The sequence below is a fragment of the Narcine bancroftii genome, chromosome 5 (assembly GCF_036971445.1).
Source record: "Narcine bancroftii isolate sNarBan1 chromosome 5, sNarBan1.hap1, whole genome shotgun sequence".
NCBI lineage: Eukaryota > Metazoa > Chordata > Chondrichthyes > Torpediniformes > Narcinidae > Narcine > Narcine bancroftii.
Genome location: NC_091473.1, coordinates 36,720,592 through 36,743,002, shown reverse-complemented (window position 1 = coordinate 36,743,002; position 22,411 = coordinate 36,720,592). Strand labels below are relative to the sequence as shown.

Genomic DNA, 22,411 nt, shown 5'->3' with positions numbered 1-22,411 from the left:
AACTAACAGATGTTGTTCCTGCTGAAGTTCTACAATGTGGCAGAGAGGACCTTCAGTCTCAAAATTCACAGCCTCATCACCTACAGCTGGGAAATGGAGGAGAAACTAGTGAACTTCAGGCCATCGCAACTGTGATGATCTTCAAGCGTAGCGTTAAATCTGATCGTGAAAACTACAGAAGGAAAAATGATCACGATGGAGCTGCATCAACCACTAGACATGCCTTTTTCTCCTCACAAAAACACTTTAAATCTGTCAATTGAGAGGAACGATGGAGAATCCTTTGCAGATTTGGCTGCACTCAGATATTGTTCTTCTTTCCATGTCTGCTTGCATCCAACCGCTGACTCTAACTAATGGGACCACTTTAGAATCATCCCCAACGCTGTCTGGGTTGAACCCTGGCTGTGTCACACCTCCAACATTTTTCTCATTCTTTCACACTGCAATGTTGCACCTTGCCCCCAGCAATACTAACTTGAAAGGGAGTTAATATGATTAAATATTTAACCTACATCCTCTCAAGAACCAAGTTTATACTCCTCTCAGCAACAAATACTTCTATGTATAGGCAGTTGGAGGCTGAGTTCTGGGTTGTCATTAACTCATTCACTGACAATATAAGATAATGGACCTTGGATTAAATATTTCCAAAATAAAAGTCCACCACCTATCTGCCCATTAACCCATTATCCACCCAACCAACAATGTCAATACCCTTGAAACCAGGAATTACTTTCAGGAGGGAGATGCTTGTCAGCAGCAGATATTAATGTTGAAATTCACTATCATCTCCAGATCTTTGCCCATCTGAGGAAAAGAATATTTCAAGAGCAAGGACTAAAACCTACAACAGAAATCAAGCCGTTTAGTGCACCATTAATGCCTGTCCTGTGTGCTTTGAACTTCAAAGCCGTGGAAATGACAACCATTGCTGGATCTGCAAAATCTCCCAAGTCCACTGGCAGAATAGGTGAACCATTATTCCTAATCCTCTCATAGGTCAATGCCCAGCGTTAAGGGCCTAACTATACTCATTCAGTTTTATTAGGCAATTCATGTGGTTTGCAAATCCAAGAGTCCTGAAACAGGCACTCTATTCAATGAGATAAACAAGAAAGACAGGGTAAATTATGAAGAATCCTATCAGTGTAATATTCTCATCAATTTGTCAGAATGTATGGGATTTAAATTTTGACATACAACACGGTAACAGCGAGGTCATGCTGCCTAATTGCTTCCAATTAACCTACAACCCTGAAAGTTTTTTGATGGTGGGAGGAAACCGAAGCACTTGGAGGAAACCTATGCGGAAAACGTACAAACTCCTTACAGACAGTGCTAGATTCGAACCCATGCCACTGGCACTGTAACAGGATTGCGCTAACTGCTATGCTGACCAATTGATTGATTGTATTGAAAACCTTGAATCTCTTCGCTGGAAGCATAAGGTCCAGCAAAAAGTATAGAAGGGCATCGCTTCCATAATACCTGTCTACTCACTCCATCTAGCATCTCTTGCCCCACCAATGACAGAATTTGAGATCACACTGACCTCATCAGCCTCAGAAGTCTTAGAATTGGAGTAGAAACATACCATCAAAGACCTTGACGGACGACCTCAGAAGTGGAGCACATGTACTTGCCTTTTGGACATCTGCTAGTAAATCCTATTCTAATCCCAAAAGGCAAGGACCATTCTGTGGCACAGCATACATGATGAAATGTCATCATATGTGTGCCCAGAACAAGATCTGCCCACACAACAGTAATTAAATTAAAAATATATTTTATATATATATCGATATATAATATATATCGTTATATATAATATATATCTATATATATATACATGTATCTCAAATGAAAACGTAATGAATATAAACATATTAAAACTAATTATTTTGTTCCTCTTCATAATGGCTGACTGCTATTGAAATTAATGGATTTGTTGTTTGTGTTCAGTTGCAGATCCCTGGTGTTAAATGTGGTCAAGAAAAGTAAATTCAAGTTCTGCCATGAATTCCACGAGGAGTCCAAAACCAGCACACAGATGGAAAATCCCAGTAGAGCAGCCAGCAAATATGATTGCTGCATGTTTGCTCTTATGGAAAAATACCAGCAAGTCATTGTGAAAATGCATTGCTTCCCAATAGTTTCTAGGCCCTGGTTTTCTAAAGATTTATTTCCATCTGCTTTAGTTGCCTCACATATTATTTGCTCACGTATATTTTCTGGTAATTAGGAAAATGGAATGCACGGGAAGACAAATGTGTGATATGTATGCAGTAAAATACTCTCCCATAAAGGGTACACAATGAGACAAACAGGGAAGCCATCTGAACACTTGCGAAAAATTACCGAATAATCTAAATTATAGAAAGCCATAAGCAAGAACATGATGTACGAGGAAAATGGAAATCCAATTGAATTAGTGAGCAACAAGGGACCTGCAATTCTCAGGCAACTACTAGTAGAGACATTGTTAAAGTGACAGAACTATCTGTATGGATGCAATATTTCATCCATGCTCCAACTGACAATGTGATTGAGATTAGTTGTAGCATATAGTATCACCATAGTAGTTAATACTAACCTCTAAGTATCTAATTAGTTCACATATCAGTTGGATGGATATGGGTCCATGAGGTAATGGAAATTTATATACACAGACAGGAGTATAATTGACCTCTGAGAAAAGTAACAGCAATATTTTACCTTTGCTACATAAAAGACTCTGTTTGGCTGAGTTTCTCAAGCATTTTGAGCTTTTACTTCAACCAATGTCTACAGATTTTTTGTGATTTACTTCCGACAGCAATATAGTGCCTTCTTTATTGATCATAAAGGTCTACAGAAGTAAAATCATTTACAACATATGTGAATAATTATGAACTAACCCCATGCATACTCTTGTAATACAGTATTTAGTCATAATACATTTCAAACAATGGAGAAAAGATTAGTGGAACAAGAACCTGAGAGAATATACATACGAGTGGAGGAATTTCTTTGAACTTGAGCTTTGAGAAATCCATATTTCTTTCAAAAAATTATCAGTGTTTCCCTTAACAGAGAAATTCTTCAATTAATTGAAGAGAATAATAAGGAAATTCTTGTGGAAAGGGGGAAACCGAGGATAGCATTAGATAAATTAACAGAGGTACAGCCAAGGTGGTTTGCAGTTACCAAACTTTAAAAATTATTATAGAGCAGCACAATTAAGGGATTTATCAGATTTTTATCAGACAAGGGAAAAAACCAAATTGGATTAAGATAGAACTAGATAAAATAGGGGAGAAGGTACCGGAACATATACTTTATAAATGGGATGAAAAGCTGGTGCAATATAAAAGTTCACCAGTACTGCATCATTTACTCAATATATGGAAGAAGATTCACTTAGAAAGGAAAAAAAACCAAATTACCAACTACCAAAATTATTATTGACACAAAATCAATTAATCCCTTTCACAATAGATAACCTTTCCTTTAGAGAATGGGAGAGAAAAGGAATTAAAAGAATAGAAAATTGTTTTTTGGGAAATAATTTATTAACCTTTGAAGAAATGAAGTACAAATATGGAATAACTCATGGTACAATGTTTGCATACCATCAACTGAAAGCCTACTTAAAGGACAAATTGGGAAGCAGACTGTGATTACCAGAAGGAAGCAGCTTTGAATATGTGATTACAGAAACAATGATAATTAAAAGATTTATAATGAACATATACATCAAGCTGTAAGAGAAAGAAAATTATGAAATAAGCTATAAACCCAAACAAAAGTGGGAAAAAGATTTAAACATAAAGATAAAAAATGAAATATGGGAAAAGCTATGCTCTGGAACTATGAAGAATATAATAAATACAAGGTTATGCATGATACAATATAATTGGTTACACAGGTAACGCCCCAAAAATTTAAAAAAAAATGGGATCCAACATTATCAGATAAATGTTTTCGCTGTAAGAAGGAAATGGGAACAACAGTGCATGCAATTTGGGCATGTGAGAAAGTGAAAAAGTTTTGGGAAGATCTAAATCAGTTATTAAATAAAATCACAAAAAGCAACATACCAAAAAATCCAGAGATCTTTCTTCTAACTAATATAATAAGTAAAGAATTAGGCCTCAAACTGGATGAAGCACAAAAAAGATTTATTATGATATCCTTCGCTGTAGCAAAAAAATGTATAATGTCAACTTGGAAATCAAAAGAGAGCCTGAGAGTACAGCAATGGTACATAGAAATGAATAAATGTATTCCACTGGAAAAAATAACATATAATTAAAAAAATAAAGTCACATTATTTGAACAAATTTGGGAACCGTACATGGAACACAACAGAGAGAGCCTACCGTGGACCTCTACCCCCTAAAATGATCGAATGAGAAGAAGCCAAAATGACCTGATCCAGTGTGTAAAAGTAGATGACACAATTTTCTTGTTTATTTTCATTGTGTGATGACATTGTTTAATGGGTTTATTGTATTGTATATGTTGAACGTTAAATGGGTTTGGAGGGGGGTGGGAAGGAGGAAGGTAGGGGGGGGAAAAAATGTGAGAAAATGCCACTGCATATTTCAGAGGGAAATGTTTGTATGTATTTTTATTGATATGGTTCACAGTGTGAAATTTTTTTTTTAAATTAAAAAAAATTATCAGTGCTATTGTGCACTTAACTGGAATGTGATGGGTCAAAAATAGGTCAGGAATTTGGTACACATTTCAAGTGCCCAATATTAGTAAGAACATGAATAAACCTTTACATCTTCGACAGTCACATATTTCTTGTCTTTATCAGCACGTTTGCCGGAAGCAGGACTGGGAAGTAGAAATGCCACTGTGCTTAGACTTGGTGAGAAGTTAATGGTCCAGCAGAGGTTGCATGGAAACTGATGATAAACATCAGTTTGGGTAAACAGAAATAAATTAATCCAATCTCGATTCCTTAGAGAAAGTTTAAAAATTGGCATTTGAATTTGATTAAGTGAGACATCACTGTGGGGATTTCATATTGCCAGTTTGACACATTAATTCATCACTAATATGGACTTACCATGGCTAAATTGATTATTCTGGTACATATCATCATTTAATTTTTTTTAAAAACTGGGCTGTACACTTAATTCGTCTCCAGGAAAGAAATTAGATTTACAGCCAGGCTAATACTTGTGAATTAAGCTTAGGCTTTCTCTGCATAGCGGAGAGAAAAAATAAATAAACCTGAACATCATCATCTTCAAAAGGCCAAATGATTGACCCCATCACTCCCTACTCTACCTATTCACTCACAATTTATTTGTTATTCCTGCTGGTACTGAACAAACTTCACTTGCATTAATATATAAACCTAAGAGCGTTTAATTTCATTTTCAGTCACATACTTTGAAAACATTGAACTGTTCCTTCCTGCTGAGAATCATGTGGCCAAAAGTGAAAATTTAAGAATCCAGCATTTGAGATTTAAAACCATGAATTTTTCATTTGGTGAAAGAAATCAATTGTCATCTGTTATCAGATGATGTATCCTATGCTGTGGTTCTGCAACTAATTCTACAGATGTGATCGGATCTTTGAGAGATTCTGTTCAAACATCTTGTTGCTTGCCAGAAAATAAAAGGTTTCAAGGTTATCAGAACATTGGCAGCAAATCTAGGATGGCAATGGTCTCATAACAAAGGATTGATAGCACCAGAATTTAGTTAAATTAAGAGGTTCAGTGAATGCTTAATTCTGATGTAAAATAGTGACATTTTTTCCTAACAAAATTAATAATAATTTTCAATCTTTAATTTTAATAAAACTATTCCCAACTTCAAATACTTAAATAACACCATTTTCTTTCTCTAATTTAAGGAATCAGTCCTTGTGCATTAACTACTTTTATTTCCTTGTTTCTCTTGATAGGATGGAATGGATGAAAGCAAACAGCAATTCTAAATGGCCCCTAATTGTGTCTCCACATTTGATCTATGTGAATAATGTTAAATAATACAAAGAAAACCAGAGTCGTGCATAGTGATGGCTTTTTTTTTCCACTTTAGAGCAGTGGTTCTCAACCTTTTTTCTTTCCACTCACATACTTTAAGTAATCACTATGCCATAGGTGCTCTGTGATTAGTAAGGGAATGTTTAAGGTGGTATGTGGGTGGAAAGAAAAAGTTTGAAAACCACTGTTTTAATCATACCTAATTGACTTGTTACGTGCATAGTTCCATAATTCCAAAGGAAATGGGCCAATGACAATTTTTCTCAAGCAAAATATTTTAGTTACAATTGGGTCTAGAGCAGTGATTCTCAACCTTCCCTTCCCACTCACGTACCATTTTAAACAATCCCTCACTAATCACAGAGCACCAATGGCATAGGGATTACTTAAAGTGGTATGGAGTGGAAAGAAAAAGGTTGAGAACCACTGGTTGAGAGGAATACGATAAATCTGCTGAGTGAAACCAGAGATGTCAGCACGAATTCAAGCTTGGCAGTCCAGTGAAATGCTGCTTTGCAGTGCTAATAGGTTGAAGGTGCTATCTCTTGGATGACACGTTAAACCTGTCCAAGAGAAAAAACAGCATGAAGAACCTTCAAGGTAGATTTAAAGGAGTTGACGGAACAGCCTTGGAGAGCAAGGGAGTTATTCAGAATATTTCCCTTCAACTTCATGAGAAACAAGTCATGTGACCATCACATTGCTAAATGTGGGTCCCTACTTCCCCCCCCTCCCCACCCCCCAAAAATACATTCCCTTATTACCTACAGCAGACAAGTAATTCACAGTAACATTGTTGGCTAGAAAATGCTTTGGCTGTCCCACGAATGTGAAAGGTACTCCAGAAATGCAAAGCCTAGTTTTCCTTCTCAGGGTTGCCACCAAGATGGTTGTGGTTCTGCCTCCAATTCCCCTGCCCTGGGAGTAAGCAGGAAGAAGTGACTGACATTCAGACTTTCCCAAAAGAGCTCCATATTTCCTATGTCTGTGGCAATGAAAAGTTTTATTTTATTTAAAATTATTCCTGCACTGGAACTTTGCATGAAATACTTTTCACTAATTGAATGTGGGAGTAGAAAGAGAAAAAGAGAGATCAAGAAAGTAGAGTCAAGATTGTTACAGAGCACTGACTGTTTACATTGGAAACTAATGACAGTAAAACCCTTGGTAATTGGAATTCAAGCAACTGGCAAAAAAAAGGAAAATATTTTTTTAATTAAATAAATAAGATTAAAATAATAGTTTAAAAAAAAACAAGTTTAAAATTATAAATGTTCCCTGAAGAAACAAATAAACCTTTGTTGAAGATGGGAGCAAATATTCAGCCTGGGAGTGCCTTGGTCGTGCTTTGGTCATAGCAGCTGTTTGAATAAAATTGTGTGTAACAGCAATGGTGTTACCCAGGAAGAAGAATTGGTTGATGGTACTCTCTTCAAGTTGTCTCCTTTTCCTTAGTAAGAGTTGCCCTGGTCAGAGGTTTTACTGCAATTTTTTTGTTTGGGGGGCGGTAATTGTCTATAATGTTATTGTTCATCTTTCAGGCCGCTCCTTGGAGGGGGAGGAACAGTTCAATGTTTTCAAAGTATGTGACTGAAAATTAAGTTAAAGGCTCTTAGGTTTATATATTAATGCAAGTGAAGTTTGTTCAGTGCAAGTACTACTTCTGTCTTTTAAACTGTTTATTTTTAATGCAGTTGCATTAGTTAAGGATTATGAGAGTAAGTCTCAAGCCACTGGAAAATACCTTGTACCTTTTCTTTGGTGCACCTCTGTCACGGTGGCCAGTGGAGAGCTCGCCATATAATACGATCTTGGGAAGGCGATGGTCCTCCATTCTGGAGACGTGACCCATCCAGCGCAGCTGGATCTTCAGCAGCGTGGACTCGATGCTGTCGACCTCTGCCATCTCGAGTACCTCGACGTTAGGGGTGTGAGCGCTCCAATGGATGTTGAGGATGGAGCGGAGACAACGCTGGTGGAAGCGTTCTAGGAGCCGTAGGTGGTGCCGGTAGAGGACCCATGATTCGGAGCCGAACAGGAGTGTGGGTATGACAACGGCTCTGTATACGCTTATCTTTGTGAGGTTTTTCAGTTGGTTGTTTTTCCAGACTCTTTTGTGTAGTCTTCCAAAGGCGCTATTTGCCTTGGCGAGTCTGTTGTCTATCTCATTGTCGATCCTTGCATCTGATGAAATGGTGCAGCCGAGATAGGTAAACTGGTTGACCGTTTTGAGTTTTGTGTGCCCGATGGAGATGTGGGGGGGCTGGTAGTCATGGTGGGGAGCTGGCTGATGGAGGACCTCAGTTTTCTTCAGGCTGACTTCCAGGCCAAACATTTTGGCAGTTTCCGCAAAGCAGGACGTCAAGCGCTGAAGAGCTGGCTCTGAATGGGCAACTAAAGCGGCATCATCTGCAAAGAGTAGTTCACGGACAAGTTTCTCTTGTGTCTTGGTGTGAGCTTGCAGGCGCCTCAGATTGAAGAGACTGCCATCCGTGCGGTACCGGATGTAAACAGCGTCTTCATTGTTGGGGTCTTTCATGGCTTGGTTCAGCATCATGCTGAAGAAGATTGAAAAGAGGGTTGGTGCGAGAACACAGCCTTGCTTCACGCCATTGTTAATGGAGAAGGGTTCAGAGAGCTCATTGCTGTATCTGACCCGACCTTGTTGGTTTTCGTGCAGTTGCATAATCATGTTGAGGAACTTTGGGGGACATCCGATGCGCTCTAGTATTTGCCTAAAGAAATCTCTTGGTGCCTGCCACATTGACCACCGCCAGTGGGCTGATAACGCCTCAAACCGTGCATCTTGGCGCCTCACAGTTTGGCGGGCAGCAGCCTCCTTTGAAGAAGACCGCAGAGCCCACCTCACTGACAAAAGGCAAAGGAGGAAAAACCCAACACCCAACCCCAACCAACCAATTTTCCCTTGCAACCGCTGCAATCGTGTCTGCCTGTCCCGCATCGGACTGGTCAGCCACAAACGAGCCTGCAGCTGACGTGGACTTTTTTACCCCCTCCATAAATCTTCGTCCGCGAAGCCAAGCCAAAGAAAGAAGAAAATACACTTATCCTGCATCTACAAATCCCCATAAGCACTGGATACTGAGCACTACCAGAAAAGCAGGAGATTGGCAAATTGACCAAATGTTACATTCAATTTCCACTATCCTTCTAACTGTTTTTCTTTGCTGAAAGCAAAATATAGTATTGGTCTTGCCAGAGTCCAGCTAACTGTTCATTATTGGCCTCTCTCCAATTCAGCGATATAATAGTCAAACCATTTCTCCTAGAATTCCCTTAATCTTCCATGGAAGCTTCAGGCCGGGGTCAAATAAATGCATGCAGAAATAACTCCCATCTTTGCATACAATGTCCCACACCTACCAAAAGTAACTATTCTTTGTGGATTATTTCATCCTCTCACCTTGTGGCCATGCTGCTTGATAGAACTTTTCAATGGCTCATTTAGATTTACATATATTTATATTATTTGCGAGCAATAAAATTAATCAGAGACTTCAGTTTGACTTAATGTGTGTGCAGGGGAAATCAAAATACACTTTTTTTTAATAATATACCTACATTTGATCAGATCAGAAATAATGATAAATAGAACATTAGAATGGGAAAAGCAACATTGTCTTTGCTTGTTGGCATTAAACAGGTGCAGAAGTATCAGCCTCCAATTGTGCTTACCTCCATACATTTGATATTATTGAAATCAATGAAACTAAATGTGGTTAGGTGAAGACATTCAGAAACTAATAACACTGCACTTGGACAAATATTAATTTCTCCCATAAATATCCAATATTAAAAAAGGAATATAAGTATGTTTTTCACATATTGGCCTTCATCATTCAAAGTATTGAGTATAGAAGAATGGGTTTATGATGAAGTTGTATGTGAGGCTAAATTTAGAGAATTGTTTGCATTTTTGGTCATCTAACCACAAGAAGGATATCAATAACATTGAAAGAGTACAGATGAGATTAACAAAGGATGTTGCCAGGACTTAAAGAATTAAATTACAGGGAAAGGTTAAACAGGTTAGAACTTCATTCCCTGGAGTGTAGAAGAATGAGGGGAGATTTGATAGAGGTATACAAAATTATGATGGGAATAGATAGCTTAAAAGCAAGCAGACTTCTTCCACTGAGGTTTGGAGAGATAAAACTAGATGTCATGGGTTAAGGGTGAAAGGGAAAAAGTTTAAAGGAAACATTTGAGGGAACTTCTTCCTGCAGAGAGTGGTGGGAGTGTGGAACGAGCTGCCAAATAAATTGGTGAATGTAGGCTCAATTTTGAGATTTAAGAAAAATTTGGATGGGTACACGGATGGGAGGCATATGGAAGGATATGGTCTTGGTGCAGGTCAGTGGGACAAAGCAGTATAATAGTTTGGAACAGACTAGAAGGGCCAAAGAGCATGTTTCAGTGCTTGTTGAGTTCTATGGTTCATTAAATGAAATGACAAACATGTCAAATAGAGTTTCAAAAATAGTTGTTAGAATAAGAATGAATCGTATTTTATCGTTATATGCTTGCACAATCTCATTATTGAAGAAGTGTTCTCAGGATTTTATTAATTCATATCATGTCTTTGTTTTTTTGCATAACAAGTTCCGCAACTTTGTGCTCGGAATTGACATTTGAAACAATTTAAAACATAACATACTGAAACAGACCCAGGCTAGACAGTGATAAATTATTCATAAAAACCTGTGCAAAGCAAATTGAATTAAACCGATTGCTGAACAGAAAAGTGCCAAATAAATTTATAGTATTCCATTCAGTTAACACAAGATACAAGCAGGGGAAAGCTTCAAGGCCTAAAACCATTAATTCTTAGAAGTGTGAACATTTTGATGGGTCTGAATGATATATTTAACCAGCAGGTGTAGGGCATTTTAAAAAGAACAAGTTATTCATTTATGTTCTAACTCCTTCAACACTGGGCTATGTTGTGTTGTTTGAAGAGTGGACACTTGGTTGATCTGACTACATTTATGGCAATTTCAAGGAAGAAGCCAAACAGACTGGTTCAATCATGATTCTTCTTCAAGATATGGCTAACATGAAGCACTCATAATTATTTGTATATACCGCCATACATTTGAAATCAGCTGGTTTTATACAGCTGAAATAATTCATGATACTTTGCGGACCCCTTATTAATTGCATTATGAACCAAACAGAAAAACAATTTCCAGCATTCAAAAACTAGAATAAAAACCCCAAGTGCCAGAATTACCATTTGGTTAGAAGAATCTGTGTTGAGGCAATCAGAGCTAACATTTTGGCCCCAACACCTGATGAAGGCTTCGACTAGAATCATTAACTTTGCTTTTCCTTCCACAGATTCTCCCCAGGCTATGGCTTGTTACCAGCAATTTTTTTTAAAAATCTCAATTCTGATTAAAACATTTCAGAAGCTATTTCTGTTAACATTTATCCAAAAAAAATTTTGAAAAATAAAACTAAACTCAAGGTTGGTCCAACTTAATGGGCGACTTCTACGCATGGCAATTTAATCATGTAAATCACAGCAACAAGACAACCAATGTATCTTCAATGTAATTTTTTTAGAAAACTCCTATTTGTGTCCCACAAAATATAACTATGATTAAAATGTAGGCTGAAAAGAATTTTTTTTAAATATTAAGTTTCACAATCAAAATACTCCTCTGAATAAAAAGTTATTTTCCAGTTCATAAACTTTTGAAGAATATTTTTATGCAATTTATTAATGGTTTGGAGCTTTTCAATTCATTTGTTTAAGAAGATATGGGAAAACATGAGAAAAAGATTACCTAAGATATCAGAAATAGGAGGAGCAGCTTGTACAACCGCTCGACCTGAACCCCTCCACAACTCAATAACTCCTGGCCAATTCTGGACCTCAGCTCCAGTTTCACATATTATTTCCTGAACATATTTTGAGTGATGATTTCAAAATGGAGGAAGCACAACATTCAAGAGTAAGCAAACTGAAGACTAATTATCTCTGCTCAAAAGATGATAGAGTGGAGTATTCTATTTGACTTCTGAGAGTGGCCTTAATCCAAACCGTCCAGAAGTTTAAACGTGATTTCAGGGTTCAAATTGAAAAATGGATAACTGACTACAAAACTGAAAGTAGGATAGGAATAATTATGTACCCTAACAATCATTGGGAATTGTTGATCCACTGCAATCAGTGCAAACTTTTCATAATTAATAGGCATTTTGAAATGAAGGAATAATGATAAACTAGAAGTACATTTAACATTGAAAAGCATTGTAGCAAATACCCAAGAGGTAAACAATCACAGAATAGGTGTGTATGACAAATTTTAATAATGATAAAAAGTGTGAATTTGTAGAAAAATAAAGAGAGAGTACTGCTTGGTACATTTGAGTCAAAACGGGGAAGAGCTGCAAAAAGTTATCCCCTCATAAAACATTAAAAATGGAAATATTAACTATACTGTGAGAATTTGCTTTTCCAACTTCAGCCATACAGCATGGGATCCTTTAGCCCATCCCAAATACACCAATTAATCTTCAAACCCCACATATTTTTGAAGGGCAAGAGGAAATCAGAGCACCTGGAGGATACCTATGCAGGAACAGACAGGGAAAAAATGCAAACTCTTTCCAGACAGCGCCAGTCAAAGTAAATTACTTGGGTTCATTCCGAGATGAGTACAATGTATATTTGGTTAAATTTAAGTAGAGCCTTGATTAATTGACTAGGTGGGTTTTCCAACTAGTTGATCTACTAATTGGGTTTTCCACAAACAGATACAGGTCTCCATGATACAGATTTAAAAACAAACCCAAGTGGAAAACATTTAAAAACAAATCATAAAAAAAAACAAGTGCAAGAATAATAGATCATCCCACTCAAGTTTGTTCCATCTCTAAATAAAGCCAGAGGCAATTCAACTCCACCTTCCCACACTATCAAAGGTGATACTAAAATTGAATGAGTGCAAATTTCAAGAAAAGCTGAAGAGCAGTGTTTTTGTTTGGGAAGAGGAAGACTGAAAGGAGTTTGAGTGTGGAGTTAATGTGAGGATTTCATGAAAAATTGTTGGTGTTATAGGTGCAGAGCTGCTTCCTCTTTGGGAAAAACAAAACTGAAGTCAATTGAGACAAAATAGCCACTGATAAGCAAAAGGGAGTTCAAAGGAAACTTGGTAGTGAGAGCTTGGAAGGGGCAACTGCACTGAGTGTTTGAAAAAAACCAGCACAGAAGCAAAGATGAATTTTATTAAATGGTGGAGAAGGTCTGAGGCCAATTCCAACAATCTTTTATTTTTCCCTGAGAATATGGAAAGGTATGTTGATCCTGAAATAGTGGATATAGATTGCAGGTTATGTGGTGCATAAATCTGGGCAAATATCTCTGGGCAAATCTTGTATGGTTCCATGTAATATTTAAGCACACATTAATCAGGTTACCAGTCACAGGAAGACATCTTATTGCATTCATGGTACCATGTATGCCACAATTGTAATACATAATTGAATATGAAGTATTGTCGTCATTTAATTTAATAACTTTACTTGAATAAAATTAATTTTGATCAATGGCTTCTTTGTCATTATTCTTTCCTAAATTGATCATCAGTGAAGAGGACAAGTAAACACTATTATATTTTTTTCTGGTCCAGCATCAAAGACATTCTGAGATTACATGTGTAATTTTATTTCTATGGGGTTGGATGTTGCATCAGTAATCTGACTGGTGAGATAGGGATGGTTTAGGGAGTCAAGTGGCAAAACGAACACATGCAGTAGAATCCTCATTATCTGGGATTCAATCAACCGTAAATTCATACATCTGGCAAAAAAAATGAGGAATAATTAAATAAAACATTCAGATTAATGAGTGGGCAGATGGATCCAATGGGGGAGTGCTGAGACTCTGTTGGACCCACACAGGTTTACCCGCTGAACTAGCAATGCCTCTCAAAGCATGCCCATTCTTTTTGCTGTTATTAGTATAAGGAAGGTGCGCCGAGGACCTGATCGGGACATTTGCACTGAGGTGTGCCGAGGACCTGACCGGGACACTTGTGTGGAGGTGAGCCAGGTTCTTTACGCGAGAAAGGTGAGCCAAGGACCTGATTGGGACCCTTTCGTCAGAGCCGAAGGGTTGAGGATTGAATATGGAAGGAAAGGGGGAAAATGGCAATGACATTGAGGTTGTCGAGGTTTGGAATTTAGACACGGCATATAAGACAACCCGATTTTGAGGTGACATTATTAAATTTCGAGGACTGTCCTATTTGCCAGCTTATACAGTAAGTAAAAATACACGTTTAAAAACTGGCGGGGGTTAATTATGATGGCGGCACAGTTAATGCAGTGGCTAGTGCAACACTGTTACTGCGCCAGTGACTGAAGGTTGAAGTTAAATTTTGAAAGTGATGGAAATTACCCATTAAAGTGAACTATGCATAATTAATGACTATAATACTGATTTTTTTTTCAAGTATCTTCACATTTTGCACTCTTTTAAACAGTATATTCTAAATGCAGGTGTATTAGTTAAGCATTGGAAGAGTGAATCTAATCAAATGGAAAATTCACATATTCGACATCCGTGATCCACGTAGCTGCCGGATAATGGGAATTCTACTGCATATGCAGGAAGGAAACCATTATTTTCTTCTATTATTCAGCTGGTTAAAAATGAGTGCCCAACTCGTACAGACACAGTTTGAGGTTTTCTAATTTAAGCTGCATCAACTGTTAAGGCATCACGACCAGGATCAGTGGTTGTAGATTAAAATCAAGGAAGATGGGGAACTTTTGTGAAATTTATGTAGATGTTGAACTGAAGTGAAATCAGACTTAGCAGTGTTCTGCTCTTCTTTCCATGTTTGTCCATCAAAACCTTAATTTGCTGCATCGATGAGTGGAAGTTGGCCTTCTCCACATGAATGAAATCCTTTGTTCCAGGCATCATTCTGGTAAATCGCTATCATACCCTGTTCAAGGTGTTTACATCTTTCCCAAAGAGTGAGTGGTGTCCAAATTGGGCACATTCCAAAGATACAGAATATAGAGTGCACTCCATAATATTTGGGACAAAGACACTTTTTTTCTTTACTTGCCCATGTGCTCCACAGTTTTAAATGTATAATCAAACAATTCACATGTGATTAAAGTGCATATTCTTGATTTTATTAAAGGGTATTTATGTCCATTTTGATTTGATCATGTAGAAATTAGAGTACTTTATATACATAGTTCCTTCATTTCATGCTGTCATAATATTTGGGAAACAACTATGGTATGTATATTAAAATAGTCACATTTAGTACTTTTTTGCGTATCTCCAACTGAGCAGCAAAAAGAATGACTGCTGAGGTGTGTGATTCTTAGACATCAGCAAGTGCTGAGTATCTTCTCTGCTGATGCTCTGCCAGGCCTCTACTGCAGCCATCTTCAGCTCCTACTTGTTTCAAGTGATTGTCCCTTTAAGTTTTCTCTTCAGCATATGGAAGGTATGCTCAATTGGATTTAGATCGGGTGACTGACTTGGCCATTCAAAAATGTTTGTTTGTGATCATTGGTGGGACGATGAAGTGCCGGCCAATGAGTTTGGAGGCATTTGCTCAAACTTGAGCAGATAAGATGTTCCATACACCTCAAAACTCATTTTTCTACTGCCATTAGCAGTTACATCATGAAGTTAAGTATGCTAGTACCTGTGGCGCCATACATGCCCCACCACCATGTTTTACAGATGAGGTGGCGTGCTTCAGATCTTGGGCCTCCACGCTTCGTTTTTGCCAGCACTCTGTTACAGGTTAATCGAGGTCTCATCTGTCCACATGACCTTTTCCCAGAATTCTGTGGGCTCTTTTAAATACTTCTTGGTAAACTGTAATCTGGACATCCTGCTTCTGTGGCTAACTAGTGGTTTGCATCTTGCAGTGCGGCCTCTATATTTCTGTTCACAAGGTCTTCTTCGAACAGTCATCATTGACATGTCCACATTTGCCTCCTGTTTCTGACCTGTCGAACAGGAGTTTGGGAATTTTTTTCTCTATGATGAGAATTCTTCTGTCATCAACAGTGGAGGTCTTCCTTGGGCCTACCAGTCCCTTTGCCATTACTGAGCTCGCCAGTACACCATTTCCACTTAAATATGTTCAAAATTACTGATTTTAGTAATCCTAAGGCTTGGGCGATGTTTCTTATTTTGTTCTGGTTATTTAGCTTCATAATGTCTTCTTTAACTTCCATTGGTGCAACTCTGGCCTTCATTGAAAAATAGCAACTATAGACTCTAAAGGTGATCAAAAGCTTAGAAACAAGCCTAACACTCTTCTACCTGCACCAATTAAACATACCTGAGTAACCACAAACACAGGATTTCCCTGTGAAGCCAAACATTATTGTGCCCTGAAATGCGGGAACTATGTTTAAAACATGCTGTAATTTCCACGTGTTCCAACCAAAATGTATACAAATAACCTTTAATAAAATGTGGAATGTGCACTTCAATCACATGTGAATTGTTTGATTACAAATTTAAAACTGTGGAGCAAATGGAAAATAAAGGAAAAATGTGTCTTTGTCCCAAACATTATGTTGCTCTCAAATACTGACTGCTCAGACTTAAGACACTTAGGCAGATTGAAGTTACCCAGAAAGAAATCAATACCAGGTGTTAGGTCTGCTTTGTTCATGAATGAGTGAGACAAACACCAGACTGAGTCGAAATCAGGGTTCTTTGTTCTTTATTACCGGATTGTAACACTTGCAACTAACAATGTTAGTCGGAGAATGCATTCTCCGACTAACATTGTTAGTTGCAAGTGTTACAATCCGGTAATAAAGAACAAAGAACCCTGATTTCGACTCAGTCTGGTGTTTGTCTCACTCATTCATGAACAAAGCAGACCTAACACAGGAGGAAACAGGACGAGAAGGATGAGAAATACAATGTGGTGGAATTTAAACAGGCAGGATCATCAGTTTTAAACACTTGAGGTATAAAATACAAATGTGTTTATAAATCTCTACTCAGCCCCCTGGACAAGTGCGCCCAAATCTGGGTATCATGATTAGGGAAACCTTAAAACAACCTGAGTGGGTTGCAGAAATGATTGACCAGAATGGTGCATGAACCATGTATTTTTGTTGGATGATGGAAAAAAACTGAGCTTCTGGATTTTACAGTAAGAATTGACAGAGATAGGTTTCAAAATTATGAGTCAGATTGGTAAACCCAGAGAATATATTTCGTCCAGAAAAGTAGTGAACATCTGAAATAGATTTAAGATGCCTCACAAATGAGCAGAAGAGTCAAGGAACACTTTTATTTTACTCAACGAGTTGCTAAGATTTCAAATACACTACCCAAAAGAATGCCAGAAGAAAATTTATTCTTCTTTTAAATAAAATGTCAACATAACTTCAAAGGCATGGAATATAATGCTGAATGAATTAATTGAACACTGAAAATAAAAGGCTGATCAGGAGAGCATTGGAATTGTCTCGATATTATAGAAGCATGGAGGATTTTCAGCTGCTCACGAGCTGGAAGGGAGGTGAAAATAACATTCTCCCCAAACTTTTTTGGCCTGGCTGATAGAATGACTCAGACAAAGAAGCCCATCTCAAGTTCGTTGAGATTAATCTGATTCAGCCCAAATCAATGGTTGAGAGAGGCATTGGAGACCATGGGTTGGGAATAGAGTTTGTGGCCAGAAGTTTAAGATAATGCTCGAGGCTTCCCCTTTGTTCAACTGAAATGGGCAACAGAGGCAAAGGAGAAGTATGGCTTGGATTTGGCGTGGTAGAGCAAACTGTTGCCAAAATGTGTAAAGTGACACTACTAAGGTGAGCGTTTGACAGACCTAACTAGAAGCTGTAAAAATATGGCAGCAAATGATGGCTCAAAGCTCAACGATTGGAAATTTTAGACTTGCTTTTGTCGAGTTTTGCTAGCTTCACACAAAACCACAAGATGAAGCACGGAAGTCTGCAGATGCTGTGATTGTAGTAAAGACACAGTAAATGCTGGAAGAGCTCAGCCTGTCTTGCAGAGCCCACAGGAGATAAAGATCTTTACTTACTATGGACAGTACAAAACTATAAAGTGGGTTTAGAAAAGGGAGTGAGTAAACCTGTGAATGACCCTGTGGAAACACGGCAAAAAAAATCAGAAGAAAGTTTCCAATTGAAGTACACGTGGAGGGAAAGGCTGAGGGAAGTTCACTTAGAGGAACAAAGATGAGGTACTGTGGAACAGCTTCTAGACAAAAATGGGTTTTCAGACATTTTTAAATATACCATTCTTTCACCTGGATTCCATGTGCTGCTGCCATTTGAATTCTAATCATGTGCAGGCCACAGTCTTCAGAAGGAACTTGATTAAGTCAGAGAACCAAACTGAACATCTTGAATTTTGCAGTTCAAAGCTTTTGGTTTAGCTTGGTGACCACCAATGCAATTAATCAACTTCAGATTCTTTTTTGATGGCGAAAGCATTGGAATATTACATTTGGAATTAGTAAATTATGGACAAAAAGGATAGTCAAATTTGTTTAACATATTCTGAAATAAGTTATGTAAATTATAAGATCCTTTGACCATTCCCACATAATTGAAGATCACAAAGAACAGAAGAGGTAGATCTCAAAGACATGCACAAAATCGATGTTAGTGCCATGAATTACAATCTCAATCTGAAGACTAGCATTAAAGAGTGAAATTATCAATGTTAATTACCCAAATCCTTCTTGCAGTGTTTGGATGATCTTCTTGTGTCTTGAGATACACGGAGATGAGGACAACTACATACGTTCAAAGTCTTTTCATTCCTTCCTCTCAGTATCATACCCAATTTGGCCCAAAAAAAATTCAGATTTTTAAGCTCTCGCTGCAGTTGCAAGATTACAAATATCCTTTTGTAGCTATTCCCAAGAGTAGTCCTTTATAGTGACAGCTTTGGATGGCTGATTTTAACTGAACTTCAAACCTGCTTGTGCCCCTCTGCATCTTGGAATTGTATTTGAAAGTATTTTAGGTCCCAACGCAATGACAACAGGGTAAGTGTACAGGAGGGAGGTAGATCACCTCATTGAGTGGTGTCACACCAACAGCCTTATGCTCAATGTTAGCAAACCAAGGAGATGATGGTGGACTTCAGGAGGAAGTCAGGGGAACACAACTCAGTCCGCATCGAGGACTCAGGAGTGGTGAGGGTCAAGAACTTCAAATTCCTGGGTGTCAACATCTCCGAGGATCTGTCCTGGAGCCTCCATGTTGATGCAATCACGAAGAAGGCTCGACAGCAGCTATACTTTGTGAGGCATTTGAGGAGATTCGGTACGTCACTGAAGACTGTTAAACTTCTACTGGTGTACTGTGAAGAGCATTCTGGCTGGTTGCACCATTCTCTGGTATTGGAGGTGCCAACTTTCAGGACAAGAAAAAACTTCAGAGGGTTGTTAACTCAGCCTGCAACCAACCTCACTCCATCAAGGACATCAACATGAGGCAGTGTCTTTAAAAAGCAGCCTCTATCTTCAAATATCCCCACCACCCAGGCCATGCCGTCTTCACTTTACTATCATTGGCGAAAAGGTACAGGAGCCTAAAGATGAACACTCAGCGGCAAAAGGACAGCTTCTTCCCTGCAGCCATCAGATCAATGAACCAAAGACACTGCCTTTCTTTTTGTGCACTATTTTTTTTAAACTTTATATTATTGTTGCAAGATGGTTTATAATATGAATATTCGCTCTAGCATGCTGCCGCAACACACTGAATTCCATGACTTGTTTACGACAATAAATTCTGATTGACCAAATAGTGCACTCTTCCTCATTAACAAGACTTTAATAACTCAAATGCACAGCTCAAAGACCATACTTTTCCATATTTCAGTCAATGCCAGTCACCAATGTGATAACATTTCCACGATCCAGTCTCTTCTTTCCGTGCGTGTAGAATCCAATCTCGTTTTTCATGATTCATGGCAGATATCTTTTCACCCATCCCATTTCCAAAGATATCAAGTTGGAGGTTGAGATATACTTTTAATGACTCCCTCTCAGTGAAGGGCAAAATATTTTTATCATGATTGGTTTAGCTGAGCTCTAATTATGAGAAATAAAGAGCATAATATAGAAATTTCAAATGTTTCAAACATTCAAAATTATTAGCATGGCGACTTGTTCAGCAGCAGTTATGATGTGTTGCGATAAATGCCAAAAAATGGTATTTAGCAACACAAGGTCCAGCAAGGGCTTCAGGAACTAAATCAGATGAACTGCATCAAAAATCAACGTAACAATGAGATTTTTGTCAAGCGACTTGCAATGCAACACATCAAAAGAAGAACACAATGCAATTACAAATTAAATCCTTCTGTGCTGTATAGCAACAAATTGAAATTCATATTTTGTATAATTCTGCAAATCTTATATCATTGGACAGGTGATAAAAAACAAATTTCACAAGAATTTTTGACAAGTTTCTTGCTATGCTTTCCAAATTGTGGGAATGAAAGGCACGATGTACAAACGTGACACTACGACTATTTTAGATTAATAATCATTTGGTGAAACATTCCATTTTGACAAAGAGTACAATGAGCCAGACTGACGACTCAATCTAGTCAATTTCCTATCCATTGACTTCAAATAGAAAAGACACACATCAGCTGACTCACCTGATATTGCCTGCTGTACACCCTCACTGTGATTGAAAATTCCAGTGATGCTCTAAAACATCATCAAGCTATGTGTATTAGGGATATGCTTTCACAAGCAAGCAAAGTTTGAAACTTTAAAGACATTGTCAATGTCATGTCTCCTTGTCCTTCATTATTTTACTTCAGATATTTGCATTTTAAAATATAGTCTCTGGGGCAAATGTTTCTGATGTCAATAAAAAATAAACAGCATTAATTTAAGCTTGTGGAACCAATGATTTTGATGGATAAGGTGGACATATCCATTTCTAATGGAATGTTGCATCTCAGCAAAAAAAAAAACATCAACACTATGGAAACATCAGGGTGATCCCTGTCAGAGCTTGTGTCCCACAAATGTAGGCAAATGAGTCCTGCCAGCATGATCAGTTGAAAATCTGCACTGATGGACGCAAGCATACTCATGGATATATGGTTGAATGGATATAAATGGAACATAGTATGAGCCTTTATAAATAAGGCAGCAAGATGGAAGCAGCAAATATTGATTAATCTACCAACCGTGCTTTGATTAGGGCCCATTAAGTAGAAGCAAGACTCCCCGTGCTTGTCGCTTCTCATGCATGAGGAGAGATTAGGAGGTATCATCGCTGAGGGCAGAACGAAGAGCCCAGCACCCATGAAAGACGAGAAAGAAAAAGAGCAGAAGATAGATTTAGATTCCCTATTAGTAAGGAGCAACAGGATTGATCACTCTGTTGATCATGGAAAGATGTTTATTATTGTTCCAGTCAGATTGTCCAGGCAAAAAAAAACAAATAGACTGCAAAGATAGCAGCGGCAAGACTAAAAGATACAGCAAATTGAGCATCAGAAAGCACTAATGGGAAATTAATTCCATTTTTATCACAGTACAATCAGTCAAAATAGTATTTAAACAATGATCCATTGAAATATTTACAAACTCTACATTTAAAACCATGGAAGTTATGAATTGTATTAAAAGTAATTACAGAACTTGTTACAAAAATATATACCCTTACAGAGAGATAATTTCAATGGAGATTTTTTAAAAAAATCAGAAGTTCAGATTTCTATTTTTGGTAATTAGGCATTATTTAAAAATAATAATAATCCCCTTAATTTGGTTTCAAGAGGAATGTAGCAGTTACCATGTTTTTTGGCAAAACTTTATGTGCCTTTCAAGGAAATCACAAATTATTATACAAATTATTAAAGGGGCATGAAGTTATTTCTTTTAGATAGTCATCTTGTTAAAGAGATAACTTCCTGTTGAAAAGGTCTGGAGTATGAGTACTGTTGAATGACAGTGCAAAACTAGTGTTTAATTTTCCAAATTTTCCACAGGTAACTAGGAAAGCTCCGTGCTGTTAGCTCACAACTAAAGAGATACAAAATTTGAAATGTTTTAAATAAGCATGATAATTTAAATTAATAAATATTAGAACACTTCTATTCAAGATTTGGCCACAGGATGTAAACTTAAATTGCAGTTTCAATCCTGTTTAAGTTTTATAGTTGTATGCGCAGTAGGCAGTTGAACTGCAGATAATTTAATACAGGTAAATGCTATGGCAAACTATGTTATCCTGACTAATAAATGATATACTCCAGCCCATTCCATATCAAAATGGTGAATGCACAAAATTAGTACCTGCAGTTTCAAACAAAAATCTGTACATTTGTGAAAGAAGAAAAAAAAATCAAAATTTTAACAGAAA

The 22,411-nt window shown here is 37.6% G+C and overlaps 1 protein-coding gene across 8 annotated transcripts in view; it reads right to left on the bottom strand.

The window, feature by feature from the left end:
• The window catches only part of magi1b (membrane associated guanylate kinase, WW and PDZ domain containing 1b), a 444,703-nt gene that overhangs the window by 4,403 nt on the left and 417,889 nt on the right, over positions 1-22,411 (bottom strand). Inside the window, exon 23 of one of the 8 annotated variants that reach the window (XM_069937129.1) lies at positions 20,688-20,739. The exons of the other annotated variants lie outside the window; for them this stretch is intronic. Coding sequence (XP_069793230.1) covers positions 20,711-20,739 — 29 coding nt within the window. The 3' untranslated portion in view covers positions 20,688-20,710. The remainder of the gene's footprint in view (positions 1-20,687; positions 20,740-22,411) is intronic. 8 annotated transcript variants of the gene reach the window in all.